At 43.5% G+C, this 25441-nt stretch overlaps 1 protein-coding gene across 3 annotated transcripts in view; it reads left to right on the top strand.

Moving 5' to 3' along the window:
• The first annotated feature begins 6323 nt into the window (after positions 1–6323).
• Positions 6324–25441, top strand: part of LOC129831905 (sacsin-like) — a 36953-nt gene continuing 17835 nt past the window's right edge. For 2 of the 3 annotated variants that reach the window (XM_055895469.1, XM_055895468.1), the window contains exons 1-10: positions 6324–6632; positions 7440–7510; positions 7756–7878; positions 8975–9125; positions 21947–22037; positions 22196–22281; positions 22811–22922; positions 23111–23257; positions 23407–24889; positions 25048–25139. In XM_055895469.1, the coding sequence (XP_055751444.1) occupies positions 7856–7878; positions 8975–9125; positions 21947–22037; positions 22196–22281; positions 22811–22922; positions 23111–23257; positions 23407–24889; positions 25048–25139 (2185 nt within the window). In that variant the 5' untranslated portion in view covers positions 6324–6632; positions 7440–7510; positions 7756–7855. Of the gene's footprint in view, positions 6633–7439; positions 7511–7755; positions 7879–8974; positions 9126–21946; positions 22038–22195; positions 22282–22810; positions 22923–23110; positions 23258–23406; positions 24890–25047; positions 25140–25441 lie in introns of those variants that run through there. The other variant, XM_055895470.1, reaches the window with a different exon arrangement.

Raw genomic sequence — 25441 nt, 5'->3', positions numbered from 1 at the left:
TCCACGTACTATTTCTCTAATAATGTATCTGGCAAATATCTCTAGTTTGAATACATTACAATAAATATTAAGTTAGTTATTTGAAAAGCCCAAAATGCCTACACATTTCTTATGTGTTGTATATCTTTTGTGTACTAAAAGATTGCAGTCCTTGACTTTTTAATGAATGGCACACATATATAATGGTGCCATTCACAAATAGAAAAACAACGCTCCTCTGCATACGACCTCCTTCCAATACAAAAGTATAGCAACCAACTGTAGGTGCTTTCATCTCTACAAGTATGTGTTCATCTCAGCCTGGTGGACTCACTGCTATGAGGCTGGAGTTATAAAACTGTCCATCTTAGTTGTTTCAATGCATTGTTTTCAATGCATGTTTTCATATGATCTCTTTGTGAGACTGTTGACTGGGGTTTATACGTTGTCTCCATCTAGTGTATATAAAGTGTCATGATATTTTAATGCATGGGAATTCCTCAGCAGTAGGATAGTTTATTTTAGCGCACCATTCTCTTCGTCATGACCTAAAGAGGTTTGCACCTTAAAATCATATTTTCTAAAATATCTGCTCCCTAAAGTGAATACATGCAGGTATATGCCTGGGCCTATATTTGTCTCAGGTGTGAGGGACCACTTTGAATACACTTATTTGATTATATCCACAGAAGCGTCCAAAATAAGCTGGATGTTTTTAACACATTGTAAAATGTTTTGATAAATACATTGTGGTTTTAGCCACCATGGTGCAACTTGATTTGAACCCCAAATTGTAACCCCATGTATCTTTCTTTGGGACACAAAAACGTTTTAATTGCATCTGGTGATTGGTTAATAAAGGTGCATTAACAAACAGGCCTAGGCCTATTGGCATATTCAAACAGGAAGTGCCAGTGACATGCTCAATACGGAAGTGGTCCGATGAAGCGGATGCTAATCTACAGGACTGTTTCGCTAGCACAGACTGGAATATGTTCCAGGATTCATCCGATAACATTGAAGAGTTTACCACATCAGTCGCGGGCTTCATTAATAAGTGCATCAACAACTTTGTGCCCACAGTGATCGTACTTATATGTATATATTTGCCTTTTCTTTTTTTTCTTAAAAAAAAAACATTTTAGTCATTTAGCAGACACTCTTATCCAGAGCCACTTACAGTTATCCATTCATCTTAATATAGCTAGGTGGGACAACCACATATCACAGGCATAGAACGTACATTTTTCCTCAATAACGTAGCTGTCAGTAGTCAGAGCTACAAGGGGGAGTGGGGTGGGGCGGGGGTGTAAACTGCAAGTGCTGGTTAAATGTTTGGGAGAGGAGGAGGATTATTTAAGATACTGTTTGAAGAGGTAAGGTTTGAGATGTTTTCGGAAGATGGGCAGGGCTCTGCTGTCCTCAGGGGGAAGCTGGTTCCACCATTGGGGTGCCAGGACAGAGAAGAGCTTGGACTGGGCTGAGCGGGAGCTGCCCTCCTATAGGGGTGGGAAGGCCAAGAGACCCGAGGTGGCAGAACGGAGTGCTCGGGTTGGGGTGTAGGGTTTATAGCATAGCCTGAAGGTAGGGAGGGGAAGTTCCTTGTGCTGTTCCATAGGTAAGCACCATGGTCTTGTAGTGGATGCAAGCTTCAACTGGAATCCAGCGGAGTGTGCAGAGGATCGGGGTGACATGAGAGTATTTTGGCGGGGGAGTATTTTCTTAGGATCCCCATTAGCTGTTGCAGACCTCACTAGTCGCAGGATGTCATCTGGAGAGAGAGGGGAGAAAGAGGTCAAGGCGTAGGGTAGTTCTGTGTGAGTCAGGCATGTGGACTCAATAGGCTGAGTGAATGAGTTGCGGATGTCGTCAATATTATTTTCAAAGTGGTTGACAAAGTTATCTGCGGAGAGGGAGGGACAGAGGGTGGAGGATTAAGGAGGGAGGAGAATGTGGAAAAGAGTTTCCTAGCGTTAGAGGCAGAAGCAAGTGGCTTCAGCAGTTCACACACCAAGTAGGCCACTGGGAAAACAGGCAGCACTTAAAGGAGATGGCCCTAGCTAGCAAAAAGACAGTACTAGACCACAACAGATAAATACAAAAAAATATATACTTATCACTCCTGGAGATATCAGGAGTCCTCTAACTATAGAATGAAGCACACTGAGATGGAGCCTGAGAAGCTCAGAAAAGAGATGAAACCACTTCCCCTTAATACAGTAACTGATTACCAAAACAAGTCACAAATTGCCCTGCCCATTGATCCTGGTTGATGTGCCAACAACAATCTGCAAATTATGAGCAGTCAGCAGTTCACACACCAAGTAGGCCACTGGGAAGACAGACAGCACTTAAAGGAGATGGTCCTAGCTAGCAATTATGCTTATCACTCCTGGAGATAGCAGGAGTCCTCTAGCTATAGAATGAATACAGTACCATAGGTAACAGCCGCACTGAGCTAAAGGCAAGAGCTGCCACTTTCAAGGAGCGGGAGACTAATCCGGATGCTTCTCGCTGTACGACCTCAGACCAGCATACTCAGAGCATGCCCTGACCAGCTGACACTGACTTTTTAAACCTATCCCTGACCCGGTCTGTAATACCAAGTTGTTTCAAGAAGACTACCATAGTCCCCGTGCCCAAAGACGCCAAGGTAACCTGCCTAAATGACTATCGCCCTGTAGCACTTCCATCTATAGCTATGAAATGCTTTGAAAGGCTGGTCATGGCTCACATCAACACCTTCATCCCAGACACACTAGACCCACTCCAACTCACATACCGCTCCAACAGATCCACAGATGACACAATCTCTATTGCACCACACTGCCCTCACCCACCTGGACAAAAGGAATACATATGTAAGAATGCTGTTCATTGATTACAACACTATAGTCTCCTCCAAGCTCATCCCCAAGCTCAGGACCATGCGACTGAACACCTCCCTCTACAACTGGACCCTGGACTTCCTGACGTACCGCCCCCAGGCGGTGAGGGTAGGCAGCAACACATCCCCCACTCTGACCATCAACACGGGGGCCCCTCAGGGTTGTGTGCTTGGTCCCCACCAGTACCCCTGTTCACCCACAACTGCGTGGCTGCAAATGACTCCAATACCATCATCAAGTTTGCTGATGACAAGATGGTGGTAGGACTAATTCCCGATGACAATGAAGCAGCCTATAGGGAGGAGGTCAGAGACCTGGCCGTGTGGTGCCAGGACAACAACTTCTCTTCAACGTCAGCAAGACAAAGGAGCTGATTGTGGGATACAGGAAACGGACGAGTGAGCACGCCCTCATCCACATAGATGGGGCTGTAGTGGAGTGGGTCGAGAGCATCAAGTTCATCAGTGTCCACATCACTAAGGAATTAACATGGTCCACAAACCCACACAGCCTCTTGCCCCTAAAGAGACTGAAAAGATTTGTCATGAGCCCTCAAACAGTTATACAGCTGTGCCATTGAGAGCATTTAAAAAATACATATACACTGCTCAAAAATATAAAGGGAACAATAAAATAACACATCTTAGATCTGAATTAATGAAATATTCTTATTAAATACTTTTTTCTTTACATAGTTGAATGTGCTGACAACAAAATCACACAAAAGTTATCAATGGAAATCAAATTTATCAACCCATGGAGGTCTGGATTTGGAGTCACACTCAAAATTAAAGTGGAAAACCACACTACAGGCTGATCCAACTTTGATGTATTGTCCTTAAAACAAGTCAAAATGAGGCTCAGTAGTGTGTGTGGCCTCCACGTGCCTGTATGACCTCCCTACAACGCCTGGGCATGCTCCTGATGAGGTGGCGGATGGTCTCCTGAGGGATCTCCTCCCAGACCTTGACTAAAGCATCCGCCAACTCCTGGACAGTCTGTGGTGCAACGTGGCTTTGGTGGGTGGAGCGAGACATGATGTCCCAGATGTGCTCAATTGGATTCAGGTCTGGGGAACGGGCGGGCCAGTCCATAGCATCAATGCCTTCCTCTTGCAGGAACTGCTGACACACTCCAGCCACATGAGGTCTCGCATTGTCTTGCATTAGGAGGAACCCAGGGCCAACCGCACCAGCATATGGTCTCACAAGGGGTCTGAGGATCTCATCTCGGTACCTAATGGCAGTCAGGCTACCTCTGGCGAGCACATGGAGGGCTGTGCGGCCCCCCAAAGAAATGCCACCCCACACCATGACTGACCCACCGCCAAACCGGTCATGCTGGAGGATGTTGCAGGCAGCAGAACGTTCTCCACGGCGTCTCCAGACTCTGTCACGTCTGTCACGTGCTCAGTGTGAACCTGTGAAGAGCACAGGCGCCAGTGGCGAATTTGCCCATCTTGGTGTTCTCTGGCAAATGCCAAACGTCCTGCACGGTGTTGGGCTGTAAGCACAACCCCCACCTGTGGATGTCGGGCCCTCATACCACCCTCATGGAGTCTGTTTCTGACCGATTGAGCAGACACATGCACATTTGTGGCCTGCTGGAGGTCATTTTGCAGGGCTCTGATCCTCCCTGCACAAAGGCGGAGGTAGCGGTCCTGCTGCTGGGTTGTTGCCCCCCTACGGCCTCCACCACGTCTGCTGATGTACTGGCCTGTCTCCTGGTAGCGCCTCCATGCTCTGGACACTACGCTGACAGACACAGCAAACCTTCTTGCCACAGCTCGCATTGATGTGCCATCCTGGATGAGCTGCACTACCTGAGCCACTTGTGTGGGTTGTAGACTCCGTCTCATGCTACCACTAGAGTGAAAGCACCGCCAGCATTCAAAAGTGACCAAAACATCAGCCAGGAAGCATAGGAACTGAGAAGTGGTCTGTGATCACCACCTGCAGAACCACTCCTTTATTGAGGGTGTCTTGCTAATTGCCTATAATTTCCACCTGTTGTCTATTCCATTTGCACAACAGCATGTGAAATTTATTGTCAATCAGTGTTGCTTCCTAAGTGGACAGTTTGATTTCACAGAAGTGTGATTGACTTGGAGTTACATTGTGTTGTTTAAGTGTTCCCTTTATTTTTTTGAGCAGTGTATATTTATTTTACCCGCTTTTTCTCCCCAATTCCGTGATATTCAATTGGTAGTTACGATCTTGTCTCATCGCTGCAACTCCCCAACGGACTTGGGAGAGGCAACGGTCGAGAGCCATGTGGCCTCAAAAACATGACCTGCCAAGCCGCACTGCTTCTTGACACACTGTCGGTGGAAACACCGTCCAACTGAAAGCCGAAGTCAGCTTGCAGGCGCCCGGCCCGCCACAAGGAGTCACTAGAGCACGAAGAGGCAAGGAAATCCCCCGTCCAGATCCTCCCCTAACCCGGACGATGTTGCGCCAATTGTGTGCCGTCCCATGGGGCTCCCGGTCACGGCCAGCTGGTATCTAACCCGAAGCTGTAGTGGTGCCTTAGACCGCTGCACCACTCGGGAGGCCATTGAGAGCATCTTGACTGGCTGCATCAGAGCTTGCTAGAGCAACTGCAAGGCACCCTAACACAAGGCGCTACAGAGGGTGATGAGTACAGCCCAGTACATCACTGGGGCCGAGCTCCCTGCCATCCAGGTCTTCTATACAAGGCGGTATGAGAGGAAGGCCCAAAAAATGGTCAAAGACTCCAGCGACCCAAGCCATAGTCTCTTGTCACTGCTACTGCAATGCAAGCAGTACCAGTGTACCTAGTCTGGATCCAACAGGGCCCTGAACAGATTCTACACCCAGGACATAAGACTGCTTAACAAGACTGCTAAATAGCGAATCAAATGCATTGACCCTTTTTTGCACTAACTCTCTTGCACTGACTCTATGCATACACACACTAGACTCTACCCACACATGCACACATACTTACACTGACACCCCAATGCACACAGACATATGTGTGCGTCTATTATCTATCCTGTTGCCTAGTCACTTTACCCCTGGATGATGTCAAAGCGAAAACTGGTTAAAAATGTATAAAAAATGAAAAATGCCAAGAGTGTGCAAAGCTGTCACCAAGGCAAAATGTCGCTACTTTAAAGAATCTCAAACATTGAAATATATTTTGATTTGTTTAACACTTTTTTGGTTACTACATGATTCCATGTGTGTTATTTCATAGTTTTGATTATTCTACAATGTAGAAACTAGTAAAAAAAATAAGGAAATACCCTTGAATGAGTAGGTGTCCAACGTTTTGACTGGTACTATATATGTATATATATATTTAACTCTGCAATGTTGGAAAAAGACTCATAAGTAAGCATTTCACTGTTAGTCTACACCTGTTATTTACGAAGCATGAGACAAATACAATTCGATTTTATTTTGATTTGGTGTGCAGTCGGGTCGGTCACCCATTCATACTGTAGCTTTAAGAAATGCATGCACGAGTTCTGCAGTATTGGACTTGTTCAGAGATGTTTGGACGAGACCATTCGATATAGGATTATGTATCGCATGTACAGTTTCTCGGAATATTTCTGTTGGAAAGTGGATACTGGATAGTCCTATACATTCATCTGATCACCCCAGTACAGGTCTCCCTTTTTAGAGACAGTCAAGCAGCGACTTGCGCACTACAGGGGTGTGAGAGGGTGGAGAGGACAGGGAAGATGCCGCACAATGCGTGAGTCTGATGATTCTGGTGGAATCTTGCTCCGATGTAAGTATCCCTGTTCGTATAGGCTACTGCGGCATCAAACGTATTCTGAAAATTGCAAACTGGGTGATGCTGTTCTTTCCCCGTATCATGCATATGTTATTGTTTGTTTACGAGTAGGGTAGCCAAATAGGCCTAACAATGTGCCCTTTGTTTGTTGCACACAACAGTGTCAGTCTTTCATAGATCATATTTTGCGAAAAGGTTTGTTGACATGCTAAGCATAAAATAATGTCAACGCGTGGAGATGGATCGTTTAATGTGCTGAAAGTCAATGATTAAGGTTGGATGATGTCATTTTTCTACGTTGCATTGGATACTGATGCCAATTGCACTGCACCAAAATCATAAATATTATCGAAACATTTTCAGAGATGATTACTTTATATTGAATTGAACTTGAATTGAACTACTTCATTCTAAAGACTATAACATAGATAAGAAACTGTACAATTGATTTACTACAGACATAGAAAGTGTAACATATAACCTAATGCATCACCTGCAAAATATTAATATTATAACCATAGCTTATTTTGCAACCCATAATAATATGGGTTTATATGAGAAAGTAGCTAGATGGACGCAATTCGAGAGGGACTGCAATGTGTTTCTAATATTGTTACTGTCGTGACTACAACTACCAGAGTTCATTAGCTTCCCACCAGCAGTCCAGCCAACCCGCAACCGACGCAGTTATCACATGCACTGATAATACATTATTAGAAACAGCGCCTTTGGAGGAATTACCATGTAGGAAGTATCCTCACAATTTTGCTCGCTTACGACTGCCATATCTATAATTTTCAGAAACACAGATTCTATTGAAAAGATACAGCTGGACTACAAGATCATGAAACGAATGTCTTGGCGGGATACAAGTGAGTGTCGGTTTTACTGAATAGCTGATAACTGAGCACCGCAGTGATACATTGTAGCCTTAGCGGGGGACCCATTGAGGGGGAATGGCTAAATGAAGCTTCTTAGAACCGCAACATTGGCTAACTGTACGTAACCTATGGAATGTAAACGAATAACAATACATCTACAGTAGATAAGTGGCTCGAGTGAAAACGTTGCGAGGTGTATTGTGAGAAAATAACGGTCCTGTTTGTTTGTATGACAGTCTTTTCCCGGGTGGAGTTTCCCAACGCTCAGTGCAGAAGATAGAAAGAAGTCCAATGAATGTGTACGCGGGGACATAGCACGAAAAAGGCTTAGAAGTGATGGCAAACTGTCGATACCCATGGTAAGTTCGATGTTTACACGAATTAAACATGGGGGCTGAAGTAGGCCTATTCATCAACATGCCCAATCAAACGTTATGTCAACTGCTGTTAAACTATGTTGAGGTGTTAACTCACCATTATTCTCTCTATCACCAGTTAGTTATACATTGTAGTATTCAGCACCTGTCTTGACACCCTGGAATCAATGTCACAATCACCTGTAAAATAAAGGCCTAATGTAATTTCTGAAGTGTCCATAGAAAACGCATTGCCATTATAGTGAACCTTTGTCTAGAACATGTTGTGTTCCATCCATCCCCCTGTTGAATGCCCCACCCATTTTTTGTAGAACTATGGACATTGCAGAGATGGCAGCTTGAGGCAAGTGGTTTGCAGAATAGGCAAAGCTATTACCCTTTATTGCTGCCTGCACAATCAATATCTGTTGCATAAGTAAATATATGCATACAGATCTCTGTATTTAGTGACTCAGACAGAGCCTAAATAGAGTTATAAACAGTGTTATGGCTACACTAGAAGATGTTACTGTCAGGATCTAGCTATTCTCTTTCGGGAAAGTGATGATATTTGTACTTGAGTGCACGTGGCCTATGTCCATATGGCCTATCACCATCTTGAACCTTTTGGGATTGGTGGTAATTTTTCTGACAGTATTTCTCAGATGCAGAGGAGAAAACACAAGAAACACAAGCAATATTGAAACGTTAGATAACAAATGGATGTGACTTAGGTTATATACTCAGGTTTCTCTTTAATCAATACAAACTGCAAGCAAGCATTGCTGACCCCATTGTTCCCTATGTTTAAGTGCTACCAGTATTCTGTGCTCTTTACATATCATTAGAAGAGCCATCTGGTCTTGTGAACTCAGGATGACCAAGGAAACATGTACATTACAATTATACACAAATTTAAATTTGTGATGGAATCAGTGTACTGCCAGAATAAAATCTTCCCTGAATATCACCATGTAAGCTTGACGTTGCTCTATGCCTGTGACCTACCAAATGAAGAATGCCGTCTATGATTCACTGTGCCATTCTTTCCAGGACAAAGAAATAACTAATACATGGATTTTTTTGGTGTATTTTCTAGGTTGCCTTGGGTGACAGTCCGTCATGAGTATATTGGCCAGAGGGCCTACCAGGTCCCTCATTCTGCAGCTGTTAGGGACATCAAGCAACTCATCTATGAAGAAACCGACCTGCCTGTCATCGAGCAGCAGCTGGTTCACAATGGGAAAGTGGTAGGTAAAAAATAAATTTTACAAATTGTAGCTATTTTCATTGCTGAAATGACAGAAAATGTACAAATGAAGTTTGGCATATTTGACTACAGTAGATGAAATGCTTGACATGAGAGCACAATGGTAAAATTCATTGACAAGAGACAATCCCTTGTCTGTGCATACATCCTGTGTGAGACACTATTGTTTAATCTTGTCTGCTTCTCATACTCCTCCATTGTTTATTGTTTTGTGATGTATTAAAAAGGTCTTTAATAGAGTAAGGTAAAGTGTTCCATCCTGAGGGTGCGTTTGTAAATTGACTCTGGCTATCTACTCCGATTTCAGAGCATTCTCGTCTGGGTGTACCAGAATGCAGAATCATTTATTCATTTACGAACGCTCAACACCCGTTGAATATGACTGGTGTCAGTAAACGTCGGCAACAAAACGTAATTAAATTGTTGCCAGCAGCATAGTTACATGCTAACCAGACCGCTCACGCGCATGCATCCACGTGCGCCATCGCGCGCATGTTGATTTTGCCCACCCACACCAGACGCGGTCAGGACATGCAAGTATAAATATCAAAACAAACTCTGAACCAACTATATTAATTTGAGGACAGGTCGAAAAGCATTAAACATTTATGGCAATTTAGCTAGCTAGCTTGCTGTTGCTAGATAATTTGTCCTGGGATATAAACATTGGGTTGTTATTTTACCTGAAATGCACAAGGTCCTCTACTCCGACAATTAATCCACAGATATTAGGATAAACCGTGTTCGTTTCTAGTAATCTCTCCTTCAGGCTTCTTCTTCTTTGGACATTATATGGCGATTGACAACCAACTTTGAGGTGCATTACCACCACCAACTGCTCTGGAGTGTGGACCTCAGTTCATCTTTCAATCACCCAGTGTGGGTATATGCTCCTAAAAACCAATGAGGAGATGGGAGAAGAGGGACTTGCAGTGCGACAAGCTTCACAAATATAACCAAGTTCTATTTTAGCGCCTGGCTATGCAGACGCTCGCGAACAGTGTGAGTGCAATGATTAAATAACATGTATGTGTCAATTATTTTGCAACGCTCACACACTTGATGCGAGCGGTGTGGTCAGCATGTTACAATCACCAACGTTCTAAATAACATGAAAATAGTCTAACCAGCTCTGCTAGTGCAAGTAAAATGGTCAGAGGGAGGTGTTCTCTCATTTATGTCTGGAATGAGCTAGCAAGCTAGCTAACTTTAGCCAGTTAGCTTGGGTGCTTGACTGCCGTTGTGAGTGTGAGGTCAGAACGCTCGGATCAACCCTACTCCTTGGACAGAGCATCCAGTGTGCGGTCTGAATGCTTGGAGAGTGTCCATTCGTAAGCGTTTCAATCTGACAACGCTCTGAAATTATGAAAGCCCAAAGCACACTCTAAGCGCACTCCATAGTGAATTCCCGAACACACCCAACGTCAATGTAGGCTACATCAGCTACATTATGTTGTCAGAAAATATGTGTTCTACTAGTAAGCAACATTGGCCACTTTGTTGACTACATAACAACAAAAACATCCAGAAATGTAGGGATTTAGGGATTGTATCACAGCCAGTGCTGCTGATTAAATATCCATTGTGTTTCCAGGGCAGGATTAGAACTCATGACATTCCATGTTTTGTTTTTAGTGTCGATATCTTTGTGCAGTCAAGCCTGTCTCTTTCCAACACGTCCTTATTCAATATTGGAACATGTTAATACCATCTTCATTATATCACATTCTGTGCATTGACCTGGTCAAATTTCTCCTTACTATAGTGGCTGAGGGAATAACATGATGTATTTCCTTGATTAATATTTTCCCCAACAGATACATTTCCGAAGTATTTAATGGCTTGCCATTGCGACAACAACATTACAATGACGTAATCTTCACCATTAACAATTTCATCATTGAGAGGACTACGTTTTATTGGTTTATCACCAGTCTGATAGGACAGTGTATTGATTCAATAGTTTCAAGGCCCTTTGGTTTTTATCTCTTGATAGAATTCCAGTCATTGTGATCAAGAGTGCCTTTGATTACAGACACAGTTATTTTTCATGTATTGCAAAAGTAGGCTCTATGTGATGTATTCTCTAAAATGAGATTAAGGCTAACTAATTTATTCAGGTATGTACATTCACATATATGATCAGTGATGCTTGATGACAGGTCTCACCTATTGCTAAACTAGGCAACTATACTGAACAAGAATTTTAACGTAACATGTAAAGTGTTGGTCCCATGTTTCATGAGCTGAAATAAAATATCCCATAAATGTTCCATACGCACAAAAAGCTTATTTGTCTAAAATGTTATGCACAAATTAGTTTACATCCCTGTTAGAGAGCATTTCTCCTTTGCCAGGTGTGGCATATCAATAAGCAAATTAAACAGCATGATCATTACACAGGTGTACCTTGTGCTGGGGACAAGGCCACTCTAAAATGTGCAGTTTTGTCACACAACACAGATGTCTCAAGTTTTGAGGGAGAGTGCAATTGGCAGGCTGACTGCAGGAATGTCCACCAGAGCTGTTTCTCTACCATAAGCATCATCATTTTAGAGAATTTGGCAGTACGTTCAATCGGCCTCACAACCGCAGACCACGTGTAACCACGCCAGCCCAGGACCTACACATCCGGCTTCTTCAGCTGTGGGATCGTCTGGGGCAGAGTATGTTAGCAGAGTTGAACGGTCGGAACCACGTCCTTTTCAACCGCTCTGCTAAAAACCAGTCTGTGCTCTGTGCAAATGGTATGTTCAGGTAGTCACATAAACTGCTGCTTCAGATTCGCTCCATTCATTAAAATCTGAATTTAACCAGCACCCATCTATTTTTGTGACTATCTGAACATACCATTTAGCTTTGAAGTAGCCTGTTGAAATCAAACCATATGATTTGAATGAAAAGTATTATAATTAACATTAAGAAGCACTCATCACTTCAAATAAGGTACATGTCATATTAAACAGCATATAAACACTTTAAATAGTTCAGGAACGAGACAGGGAGTCGAAGAAGGAACAAACATGTATTATTTAGGCAGTGTTTTTTTTTATTATTTCACGGCTATAGCCTACAAAGAAATACATTGTGAAGCATTTGCGATTGCGACACAAAAGCTAGTAGAGTCATAAATCGCTAAGCATTTAAACAACATTTCGTATTAAATTATTAGGCTATATATAGTCTATCAGTTGTGCATATAGGCTATGACTTAGAATTAAATACAAAAATGTCATATTAGGCTCAGTCTACAGTGCATTTGAATACATTTTTAGAAAGACGAGTTTGGCCAGTCTGTGGCTTCAGGCTCATGCAATGGTTTCTGGAGAGCAGACCGGCAGTGGAGAATATCCTCTCCGCGCTTGCAGAGCCACTGGGGATGCTAAACACCCCTTTGGCCACTCTTGCCAGGCTGGGCAGAGATGCAGAGTTGTTGTTTTTCCATATGTAGGCCTAAAGTTTTTTAGGCAGAATAACCCAATCAAACTAAAAGCTCCTGGAAAGGGGGAATATGCCAGGCCTATTGGGCCAAAATCAATTATGGCCTATTGTTTATGGCCTATAGAACAAACATTTAAGAGATCAGATTATTTGTTTATAAATACAAATACTACAGTTATCTACCCACCTCATTCCTTTCTTTTAGCATGTGCACATAGTAAGTACACCATCATGCTTTCGGGATACGTGTCTTTTCAGATTCCACAATGATTCTTTAGTTGTGGACACTACATCACTGCACTACCTCTCATGCGCTTGGTCCTCATCTTTGTAAGTCACTTTGATTTTGCACCTGTGAGTTTTATCAGTTTCTTTCTGAAAATATTTAGCGAACTCCATGACAGTAGCTAAAGCAAGGGGCTATAGCAGCACACAAGTAGACTACAAATGCGTGCCGGGCCGGGCATGCCCTGCCTGAGCTGGTGAAGTGAGCGCTACTGGAGAGAAATTGGAGCGTAGGCGAGAAGGCCTATGCTCCAGTCTTTGGGAATCTTGCTCCGCACTCCAGTCAAATTGGGCACACTCCGCTCCAGCTCCACTCCACTCCGCTCACATACTCTGGTCTGGGGACGGGTTTCTGAGGAGTATTTCTGTCTGTTTATGAAGTCCTTTTGTGGGGAAAAACAAATTCTGATTGGCTGGGCCTGGCTCCCCAGGTGGTGGGCTTATGCCCTCCCAGACCCACCCATGACTGCGCCCTTGCCCAGTCATGTGAAATCCATAGATTAGGGCCTAATTAAGTTATTTCAACTGACTAATTTCCTTATATGAACTGCAACTCAGTAAAATCTTTGAAATTGTTGCATGTTGCGTTTATGTTTATGTTCAGTAAGTCCTAGGCCTACTGGTAGGCCTACTGCTAAGAGCAGGTGTCAGGAATCATTTCAGGTATTCACACTCCATGAGACCACCACAGCTCAGGATTAAGGTTTTCGATTAGACAACTGAGTGTTTGCTGCTACAGATTGTTCACCATGCACAGGTCTTGGTGGCTATGTGCAGTATGGGATAGAGTTTTATCTCCCGTTCTTTCATGGAAAGCCCTCCTGTGTGCCTGGCTCATATTAATAGGAAGCATGACTGCGCAGACAACTTTCTTTGTCACTTATGCTCTTATCATGTTACACATGACATTTTGTAGCTAATCATAACTTTGAGCAACGTTTACATGATCTGTAGTAGGTACATGTTTAGCAGCATTGTATTATATGTTGTGTTGCAAAATGTGGGTTGTTATGTATGCCATGATTAACATGATTGCAGAACCCACTGTTTAGCTGAGCCTTTACTGACTGAGGGAAAGGAGCAGGTGGATCCCTGCCGTCAGCCCCTCTGATGTCACCCTCAGAAATTAGCCACAGTCCACACCCACAAACTATCCTAGATCAGCTGCAATACCCACAGGGAGCCCTCTCTCTGCCCAGTCCAACAGAGTTGAGAAGGGTATCTCACTGACTTTTATGCAAGTTGAGATCTCATTTATTTGATTTGATTATGAACACAGCTATCTATCTGAAGAGTTGGCTCTGTCCCAGCATCCATACTTAGCTTGGGAGTGTCTTACTTAAATTAAGGGTGTAACACGTTTAGACTTAGTCTCCATATTCTTCAGTGTGCCTCTGAGAGTCAGCTGATTCTGAAAAAATCATTAACTAAGATGGTTAGGTAACCATCTGAAGGGAAAAAAACACTGAATGTCAACTGTAAACTGAAAACATTCCAGTTCTTTGGAGAATTATGGGCTTTGACGCTTTTCAAGCTCAGAAGTAGGACATTGCACCACTACTAGTATCGTATTAGTAGGCCTATTATGGTCAGTCAGAATATACTACGATTCATGCCTGCTTCAATCAGATTGAAAGCCCTGCCTTCTCTTTCAACCTTTTACACCATTTTGTGCTATTATTATACACATCTCATTGGCTCAACAACGGGGCCATTCATTGGCAGGTTAAGACCAACAACCTTAATGAACTCTCACTCACAAGTTACATGGAAAGTTAATTTAGGCCTGGCCTAGTACCTGACCTGTGTTGAATTTAGTCGATGAGTTCTTGTGATTGCACATGATCAAAGAAAATTTTATTTGTCACATGAGCCAAATACAACAGACCTTACCGTGAAATGCTTACTTACAAGCCCTTAAAGCCTTAACCAACAATGCAGTTTTAAGAAAAATAAGAGTTAAGAAAAATATAAAAGAGCAACAATAAAATAGCAATAACAAGGCTATATATAGGGGGTACCGGTACAGAGTCAATGTGCCGGGGTACAGGTTAGTTGAGGTAATATGTACATGTAGATAGGGTAAAGTGACTATGCATAGATAATAAACAGCGAGTAGCAGCAGCGTTAAAAAAAAGCTTTGTGGGCACTATGGTGTTGAACGCTGAGCTGTAGTCAATGAACGGCATTCTCACATAGGTGTTCCTTTTGTCCAGGTGGGAAAGGGCAGTGTTGAGTGCAATGGAGATTGCGTCATCTGTGGATCTGTTGGGGTGGTATGCAAATTGGAGTGGGTCTAGGGTTTCTGGGATGATGGTGTTGATGTGAGCCATGACCAGCCTTTCAAAGCACTTCATGGTTACAGACGTGAGTGCTACGGGTCAGTAGTCATTTCGGCAGATTACCTTGGTGTTCTTGGGCACAGGGACTATGGTGGTCTGCTTGAAACATGTAGGTATTACAGACTCGGCCAGGAACAGGTTGAAAATGTCGGTGAAGACACTTGCCAGTTGGTCAGCGCATGCTCCGAGCACATGTCCGGATAATCCGTCTGGCCCTGAGGCCTTGTGAATGTTGACCTATTTAAAGGTCTTACTCACAATGGCTACGGCGAGCGTGATCACACAGTCGTCAGGAACAGCTGGTGCTCTCATGCATGCTTCAGTGTTGCTTGCCTCGAAGCGCGCAAAGAAGTCTTTTAGCTCGTCTGGTAGGCATTTGTCACTGGGCAGCCCGTGGCTTGGCTTGGCTTTGTAGTTCGTAATAGTTTACAAGCCCTGCCACATCCGACGAGTTTTGGAGCCGGTGTAGTAGAATTCAATCTCAGTCCTGTATTTACGCTTTGCCTGTTTGGTTGGTTCATCTGAGGGCATAGCGGTATTTCTTATAAGTGTCCGGATTAGAGTCCCGCTCCTTGAAAGCGGTAGCTCTATCCTTTAGCTCAGTGCGGATGTTGCCTGCAATCCATGGCTTCTGGTTGGGGTACGGTCACTGTGGGGACAACGTCATCGATGCACTTATTGATGAAGCCGGTGACTGATGTGGTATAGAGTATTCCTCAATGCCATCGGATGAGTCCCGGAACATATTCCAGTCTGCTAGCAAAACAATCCTGTAGCTTAGCATCTGCTTTATCTGACCACTTCCATATTGAGCGAGTCACTGGTACTTCCTGATTTAGTTTTTGTTTGTAAACAAGAATCAGGAGGATAGAATTATGGTCAGATTTGCCAAATGGAGGGAGAGATAGAGCTTTGTATGCGTCTCTGTGTATGTAGTAATGGTGATCTAGAGTTTTTTCCCCCTCTGGTTGCACATGTAACATGCTGGTAGAAATGAGGTAAAACGGATGTAAGTTTCCCTGAATTAAAGTCCCCGGCCACTAGGAGCGCCGCCGCTGGATGAGGATTTTCTTGTTTGCTTATGGCTTTATACAGCTCATTGTGTGCGGTCTTAGTGCCAGCATCGGTTTGTGGTGGTAAATAGACAGCTACGAAAAAATATAGATAAACTCTCTTGGTAAATAGTGTGGTCTACAGCTTATCATGAGATACTCTACCTCAGGTAAGGGAAGACCCCCATGAAATGGACAAAAATGAATGGCAACTTATTGGCATTGGGTGAACCATTTACACAATCGCAAATACCGCTCAAATGGACGGCAGTTCATGAAAACCATGTTGCAAGCGGAACATGGCAAACTCTGTCATACTCCAAAAATCACAAAGATGGCGAGTGCGCTCCACCGTAGATTTTCATATGGCAAATAGTCACAAAAAAGTAGTCACAAAAAGGGAATTTTTGAAAATCCAAAAATATATATATTTAAACCTCTTTTTTTGTTGTCAATTATACATATGTAATAACCGTATGGACATACTATTCTTATTTTATTGAGTTTGTCCATAAGGCCTATGTTTTGTCCATTTGTAATATACGATCATATATTTGTGTTCGGCTTCCGAACACAAAAAATCTGTGAACCATGACCAAATGGCATATATAAGTATTGAAAGTACCAAATCAGGATGTTACATCCATTTGCCATATATGATCATAGGAAATCGGCTTCCAAACCCAAAAGTCAGTGAACCATGTCCAAATGGCATAACAAATGTCCAAATGTCGTATATACTGACCAAATGATATATATCACTATGTTAAGCCCTGAATCAACCTAGAAGGTCTATTTGTCATGTTTGATTATAGGAAGTAAGAATTTCTCATGAATGTTGATTCAGCATGTCCATTTCATAATGGAAGTCCATGTGGATATACATTGGCAATGGACACTGTCAACTTGCAGAAGGGCATGTTCATACTGACAGTATAGCATATGTGCGATGGACACTGTCCAATCGCTCGTTGATGTTGATTTCAGCCTGTCCATTTGGTGATGGAAAATCCCGGTTTAAATAGATTGGAAATGGACAAATGGTAATTGTCCATTTGCTATGTCTTACAATGGGCATTTACCATCACTAATTGGACATGGTCTAATATACTGCAGAAATGCCTAATTGAGTGGCTCGTTGAACTCGGGATGGACGAGCAGTGATAGTGGTTCCTTTCCATTGCTCGTTGGTGCAATGAGAGAGAAGTGGGACTGTCGTTTTTTTAAATGTTTTTTGAAAAACATCCACAATGACCAGGGGCGCCCCCTGTTGGTTGGACCAGGGGGTGGGGGTGCTCCCTACCCGTGCCATGGACTCCTAGCACCCCCCTGATGCCATTTAGAGCCATATTAAAAGTACGCTCCCGGTAACCCGTTCAATTATCAGGTGCATGGCTGTCCATTTGCAATGTCTTACAATGGACATTTACCATCACGAATTGGACATGCTCTAATATACTGCAGAAATGCCCAATTGACTGGCTCGTTGAACTCGGGATGGCCCGAGCAGTGATAGTGGTTCCTCTCCATCGCTCGTTGGTGTTGATTTCAGCCTGTCCAGTTAATGATGGAACATCCCTCATTAAATACATTGGAAATGTACACTGTCCATTTGTAATATAAAATGTACAATGCCACTATATTATACTGCCATCAAGTCAGTCAATAAGATATCATACTGATACCCATCTTACTTTGTCCAGCTCTTTTAGAAGCCAACTATCACATATTTCAGAGCTGGCCCACAATTCATAGCGGCTTCTGTTAAAACCATTTTAAAGGCCTCCCGGGTGGCGCAGTGGTCTAGGGCGTCTAGAGTCTCTGGAGTCTCTGGGTTTGTGCCCAGGCTCTGTCGCAGCCGGCCGCGACCGGGGGGTCCGTGGGGCGACGCACAATTGGCCTAGCGTCGCCCGGGTTAGGGAGGGTTTGGCCGGTAGGGATATCCTTGTCTCATCTCGCTCCAGCGACTCCTGTGGCGGGCCGGGCACAGTTCGCCCCAAGGGGGCCAGGTGCACAGTGTTTCCTCCGACATATTGGTGCGGCTGGCTTCCGGGTTGGAGGCGCGCTGTGTTAACCTGTTTGGCGTGCAAGCCCGACATCGGTACATTTATGACAACAGCCACTTCAAGTGCAGGGTGCGAAATTCAAAATATATATTTTTTTAATATTTAACTTTCACACATTAACAAGTCCAATACAGCATATGAAAGGTACACATCTCGTGAATCCAGCCAACATGTCCGATTTTTTTAAATGTTTTACAGGGAAGACAAAATATGTAAATCTATTAGCTAACCACGTTAGCAAAAGACTCCACTTTTATTACTCCATCAGTTTTTGACTCCATCAGTAGCTATCACAAATTCGGCCAAATAAAGATATAAATAGCCACTAACTAAGAAACAACCTCATCAGATGACAGTCTGATAACATATTTATTGTATAGCATATGTTTTTTTCGAAAAATGTGCATATTTCAGGTATAAATCATAGTTTACATTGCAGCTACAGTCAGAAATTGCACCGAAAGCAGACAGAAAAATTACAGACACCAACGCCAAATAACTAAATACTCATCATAAAACATTTCTGAAAAATACATAGTGTACAGCAATTGAAAGACAGGCATCTTGTGATTCCAGACAATATTTCCGATTTATCAAGTGTTTTACAGCGAAAACACAATATAGCGTTATATTAGCGTAGCCACAATAGCCAGAAACACTTGGGCGCCAACAACCAGTTCACATGCACGACAGATATTAGAAATAGCATAATAAAATGTTTCTTACTTTTGGTGATCTTCCGTCAGAATGTTGGACAAGGTGTCCTTTGTCCAGAACAGTCGTTGTTTGGATCTGGAACGGCAAATTTTCCTCTTGATTTAGCATGGGCCCTTGCCAAGTGGCACGGATCTCTCCAACATCAACAAAGTCAGAGAACGGAACACGGCAAAACTCCCGAAAAAATTTCAATAATCTGATTAAACTATATTGAAAAAACATACTTTACGATGATATGGTCACATGTATCAAATAAAATCTAAACCGGAGATGTTAGTCGTCCATAACGACAGCTAAACAGAAGGCAAATCCATGTCCTCTTTCGCGCACTCCAGAAACAGGAAATGGACGGTCACGTCATACAAAGAGCTTTAATTCCACCTCAGACCAAGATAGACACGAAATTTCTTCTCTCACCGCCTCTTGACAACCAGGGGAAGGTGTATGAAGTGTACGTAGACTCTTACGTTCATTGCCCATGTATAGGCATGAAGTTGAACAGAGCATCGATTTCTTACATTCCACTTCCTGGTCAGGAAATGTGCTGCAGAAGGAGTTCTGTTTCACTCAGAGAAATAATTCAAACGGTTTTAGAAACTAGAGAGTGTTTTCTATCCAATAGTAATAATAATATGAATATTGTACGAGCAAGAATTGAGTACGAGGACGTTTGAAATGGGCACGATTTAACTGGCGACTCAATACTGCCCCTTGCAGCCATAAGAAGTTAAGAAGCAGTGCGGCTTGGTTGGGTTGTGCTTCGGAGGACGCACGGCTTTCGACCTTCGTCTCTCCCGAGCCCGTACGGTAGCGATGAGACAAGATTGTAATTACTAGCGATTGGATACCGCGGAAATTGGGTAGAAAAGGGGATAAAATGTATAAATAAATAAATAAAATAAAAATCATTTAAAAAAAAAAGACATAGTTACATTTGTGCTGCGGTTCCAGTTCTGACATTATGTGTAGACCTAGCTGAGGCGACCCCGGATCTCGAGTTTTGAGTCGATAGATCATTCAGAGCCCAAGCAGCGACCTTAATTAGTGCTGAAAATTAACTTTGTCCGGGCATTGCTACAGGGTCCCTGAAGGAGCTATCGGACAGAAACTTTAGGGTCCAAGGCTGTCTTGTGATTCTGGGACTTTTTTAAGTGACGTCAATTTTGCAACTTTAAAAATGAATTGAAGTTAGTGCAAATGGACAGAGCTGTTTCTCGGCATGAGAACCTTTTTAGAGTCACATAACTCACCGTGCACTGTCAACTGAAGCCCTAGAACAGGTTTATAAAGTTTCAGAGCTCTAAGTCTGACGGTTCTTTGATGGTTCGAACGCAGGTAACTATTGCAGGCTGCAGGCTGTGTCTGTAAGCCCCACACTGTCACTCCACATTGACTGTGTGGGTGGGTGAGTACAGAAAATCACAGAAATCACGTAGAGCACCCGAAACCCGTCTTAACGAAATTCGCCTTAACACTGGATCTGTAACTTTTTGGGGAAAAAACACATTTGTTTAGCCATCACCAAACGGACGTTGTATGATTTCTCGTAAATTACGATAGATAAATGGCTGGTTCTTTTTTCCTTACACCGTAGGTTTATGTACTTTGATGTGAAGCGGTCAAATTAGCGCTGTAGTACCCTTTTTCACCTTTAATCCTAGAAAATGGGCATTAACTCAAAGAGCGTTGAGGCTTTGACACCATCTTGTTTCTGGGCTAAAAGTACATTTGGCCAAACCTGTGCTCACCGAGTATAATCTTCGAAGTCTTTTCCATTTACAAGAAACGGCCGTGTCCGTTTTATTTTTTGTCAATTTGCAATAAGCAGCCAGTCACCATCTGGTGGAATCAGCCTATTTTAATAACACCTGCGTAAGGGACCGTACATTTGCAATATGGAGATCCTCATCAACCATACGGGAAATGCCACTCATGTCCCTTATGTAGGCGAGCAAAACCTTGAGACTTCCTTATTATTAGTTTTTTCGCGCACCAGCTGTTATTGACAAATAGACACAGACCGCGCATCAGCAAGACTGAACAGATGCCTCTAGCGGTCTGTGTCTCCGTTAAAGAAAAAATATTTGTTTGAGGTGAGTAAACGCTGTTCATAAAAGATGGTGACAAAAACATTGTGTACAAAATAAGTTACAACAACGTGAAAAAACACACAAAATAGCACAATCGTTTAGGAGCCTGTAAAACGGCAGCCATTTCCTCTGGCGCCATCCGCATTCATTTCAACTATTAGACTAATCGTTTACATATCAGTAACAATATTGTACAAACCATGGCCAGCATGAAAAAGTGACAATCAGTATTAGCCAGTCAGTTACAGTATGCGAGTAGTCAGACAGCCTCTGTGATGAGAGGTTTGGTTTGCAGAGCAGGGCTCGTCGTGCCGGACTGCTTGTTCATGTGCCAGAAGTGCTGAGCGACGCAAGTGACGCTGCAGATGAGGGTTTTCACCTTGGAGAGTGAGAGATAATGGTCTTAGTGTAATAAGCCTGCCTGCCTGCTGCTGGTGCACGTCCAGCCTGCTCTGCTCAGTATCGATCCTGTTAGGTGCAGAGGGGGATTGTGTATCACACTGACACCTGTGCAATAACGCCACCCCAAGATTTTACCTGGTTGACAGTCAAATGTACTTTATTATGCTGTGAAGATTGTTCAATTTAATGGTCTTGCATTATGATCATAGGCTGCCTATATAAATAAATAAATACATGTGATCTGATGTGCAATTCAAGATATTTGTCAGGTTATTATTCGTTTGAAGGATTCATATTTAGGGTTTTGCATACAAGATGTTAATTACAGTTCCAGTGCAGTTACTAAAGCTTAAGGACAAGCATATTGTATAGTACTCATGGTGTGTTCTGTCTCCCCTAACTTCAGCTGGATGATAAAGCACAGATTGGGACCCTGGTGCCCATGGGAAGCCATGAAGTATGCATGACACTGGAGGGAAGGGGCCTGAAAGGGGGAGGTAAGATAATAGATTACTGGAAATAGTTCTGGGATGAATCCATTCTTCCTTTTCACATAGGTGTTCATAATCCTTTAGTTTAGTCCTTCATGGGTAGTATATGTTTCACATAACTAACTAACATAACTAATAATTCTATTTCACTGCTATTTTTACAGGGAGATTTGGACAGACGACACCACCATTGGTCGAGTTTTTGAAAGATATTCTAAGAAGGTATCCTGAAGGTGGACAGATTCTGAAAGTATGTACAATGTATTAATGTTGTCTGGCTTTAACTTACTGTACCCTGTAAAAGTCCATAGTAGCCAAACACATGGACTCGTTGATGGTGATGTTGAACAACCATGCCTAATAGTATTACATCCAGGCAAAGGTGATTATACTCTTGAGAGGAAAACACATTGGGTTTGGTTCCGAAAATAGGCCTGACACTCACTCTCATTGTTAAGACAATGGAAGCTCATTACCTAGCGACGTTCCTCTCATTTCACACAGCCCTGGAAGATGCAATACCTCTGGGGGAATGAAAGGCTCCTAAAGGTTGAACCTTTCCGTGAGGATGATGGTTCAGAAGCTCTGAGACTATGTAATAGTGTGATAATGCACTGATATCGACATGCACAATACCCTGTATGCACATAACATCTTTCTTTATATCAGTATGTATAGTATGTATTTATGTATGTACAGTATGTATGTATCTTAATGTCACAAAACAAAGCCCTGAACCTTTATATTGTTTTAAAATATCTCAATGTTTTTCTCTGCAGGAGCTGATACAGAATGCTGAGGATGCTGGAGCCACAGAGGTTAAGTTTTTGTACGATGAGACAGAGTATGGAGTGGAGTCACTTTGGTCACATGACATGGCTCAGTATCAAGGTAGGTTTTTATTAATTCTCACAGATTATTCAGTTGACCAGATATAGGGACATTTTTGTTTTCAGTAAGAAAAGTTGCAGAGTAGTGAGAAATTGTTTTGTTGGTTTTTCCATAGCAGCAGCAAACATCTAAAAACTGTCACCAAGATGATCTTATTTGGATGATCTTATTTCTTGTTTTGGTTCTAGGAACGGCCTTGTATGTGTACAATGATGCGGTGTTCACGACTGAAGATTGGAATGGAATTCAGGAGATAGCAAGGAGCAGAAAGAGAGAGGATCCTTTGAAAGTTGGAAGATTTGGTATTGGGTTCAACTCTGTGTACCACATAACAGGTGAGGCTTTTATTGAAATATTATTTTACCTGCATATGAGTAAGGTGATTATTCAGTAAAATGTTTGATATATCCTTCAATGTGCACGTTTTTTAATAAGTTACCTTTAATCAATAAATGAATCAATTTTGTTTGAATGTTTGTTTCAGATGTCCCCAGTATATTTAGTGGGGAACAGATTGGCATGCTGGACCCTCACCAGACGCTGTTTGGTGCCCATGAGTCTGGGCAGTGTTGGAACCTGAAGACCGATATGAAGGAGATCACAGAGCTCACCGACCAGTTTGCGCCCTTTATCGGCTTATTTGGAAACTCCGGTAAACCCATCGAGGACGGCAGTTTTTCTGGAACTATGTTCCGCTTCCCCCTCCGCATTAAGCCCTCCCAGCTGAGCGCCAACATCTACAACAAAGAGAAGGTGCTGGAGCTTTTCGAGTCTTTCAAAGCCGACGCTGACACGGTTCTTCTCTTCCTCAAGAGCGTTCAGAAGGTCTCCCTGCATGTGCGTGAGTCAGACGGTACAGAACGAATGCTTTTCCAGGTGACAGCAGGAGAGAACCCAGAAGACAAGCTAGAGCGTCCTAACTCTCTAAAGACTCTGGGACTGGCCACAGACAGCTACAGCAATGGAGTGCCCAGCAGTACTGTCATGTGTGCCACCTACCAGGTCAACATCGAGACCCAGGACGAGACAGCCAAGGAGATCCAGAGGACCACCTGGCTTGTGTGTAATGGAGTGGGGGGCCGGGGCTTGTGCAGTGACCTGGACTCCCTGGCAGATGACCTGAAGTTCATCCCCACCATCGGCATCGCCCTGCCTCTCACCCGCATCGACGAGGACAAGGGTGCCACGTCTTCTTTCTCGGGGCGAGCCTTCTGCTTCCTGCCTCTCCCCCCTGGAGAGGAGAGCCTGACGGGGCTGCCGGTCCATGTCAGTGGCTTCTTTGGCCTCACAGACAATCGCAGAAGCATCAAATGGCGGGAGGTGGACCAGTGGAGGGACCCTGCAGCGCTCTGGAACGAACTCCTCATCGTCACCATCATCCCCAGGGCCTACTTCACACTCATCATGGAGGCCATCAAGAGGATCCAAACCAAGAAGGACCAAGACTTCCCCCTCTTCCCTAGAGGTACTTACGGGGCTTGGCCAGACCTCAACCGGATCAAGCCTCGCTGGAAGCCCATACTGGAGCCTCTGTTTCATGACTTGCTACAGCAGCAGGTCGTCTACTCTCTCACTAACAGCTGGATCCAGGTGGACGAGGCTGTGTTTTCAGAGCTAGACACGGACGTGGACATCACAGAGACGGTGATCAGCTACCTCCAAAGCTCAGGGATGCAGGTGGCCAGGGTGCCTGCCGCTGTAGACATGGTCCTGGACACGTACATAACAGGGCCTGCCTCTGTGAAGAAGGTGACCCCTCATCTGGTGCGGCAGGTGATCAGGAAGGCCAAACATAAAGGGACCTCTCAGGAGAAGCTGCTTCTGCTGGAGTTTGTCCTCAGCGACAAAGGTTACAGCGACCTCATTGGACTAGAGCTGCTGCCTTTGCAAGATGAGACATTTGCAGCGTTCTCCTCCTCTGTCAGTGATAAGGATGCAGTTTACATTGCTTCGGAAGAATACCCCAGGTACAGAATTAAAGTCCTCAGACTTTCTCTATGCCTTAGCAAAACCACAAAAAAACACATATTTGAATGCAAGTATTGTTGACTATCAGCGATATGCTAGATTGCAGCCTGTGAGCTAATATATAACAGTGTGCACTCTCTCTTTGTTTTGTGTTAAGGTCTCTTTACCCTGGACTGGAGGGACGATTCATACTGGAGGGCATTAAACCATCAGTTATGAGCAGCCTGAAGGATGCAGCCAAAAGCAGAGGTAAACCCCCCACTCACATGTCTGGGGTGTGTCAGTCATCGGAGGAGCCACCTCAATCCTAATATTAGATTTGGACACCAACATTATTTCTAGGAAATAAAATCGATGAATCTAGAAGACATGCAGTCTAAACTGTAGTTCAACATACAGTAGATTAAAATTGTTACACGGTAGCTTCACTGCCTTCACTGCCTAGTTCACCCTGTGTTCTTTGAGGGATGTGTAAGGTTCGTAGCCATGTAGTAATAACTCCTGGTCACCCCATTCCCCTGCTGCCCCCGGGGGACATTAACCCTTGTGCA

This window comes from Salvelinus fontinalis, chromosome 33, assembly GCF_029448725.1.
Source record: "Salvelinus fontinalis isolate EN_2023a chromosome 33, ASM2944872v1, whole genome shotgun sequence".
Classification (NCBI taxonomy): Eukaryota; Metazoa; Chordata; class Actinopteri; order Salmoniformes; family Salmonidae; genus Salvelinus; species Salvelinus fontinalis.
The sequence above is the reverse complement of the archived record's forward strand: the minus strand, read 5'-3'. Positions and strand labels throughout refer to the sequence as shown.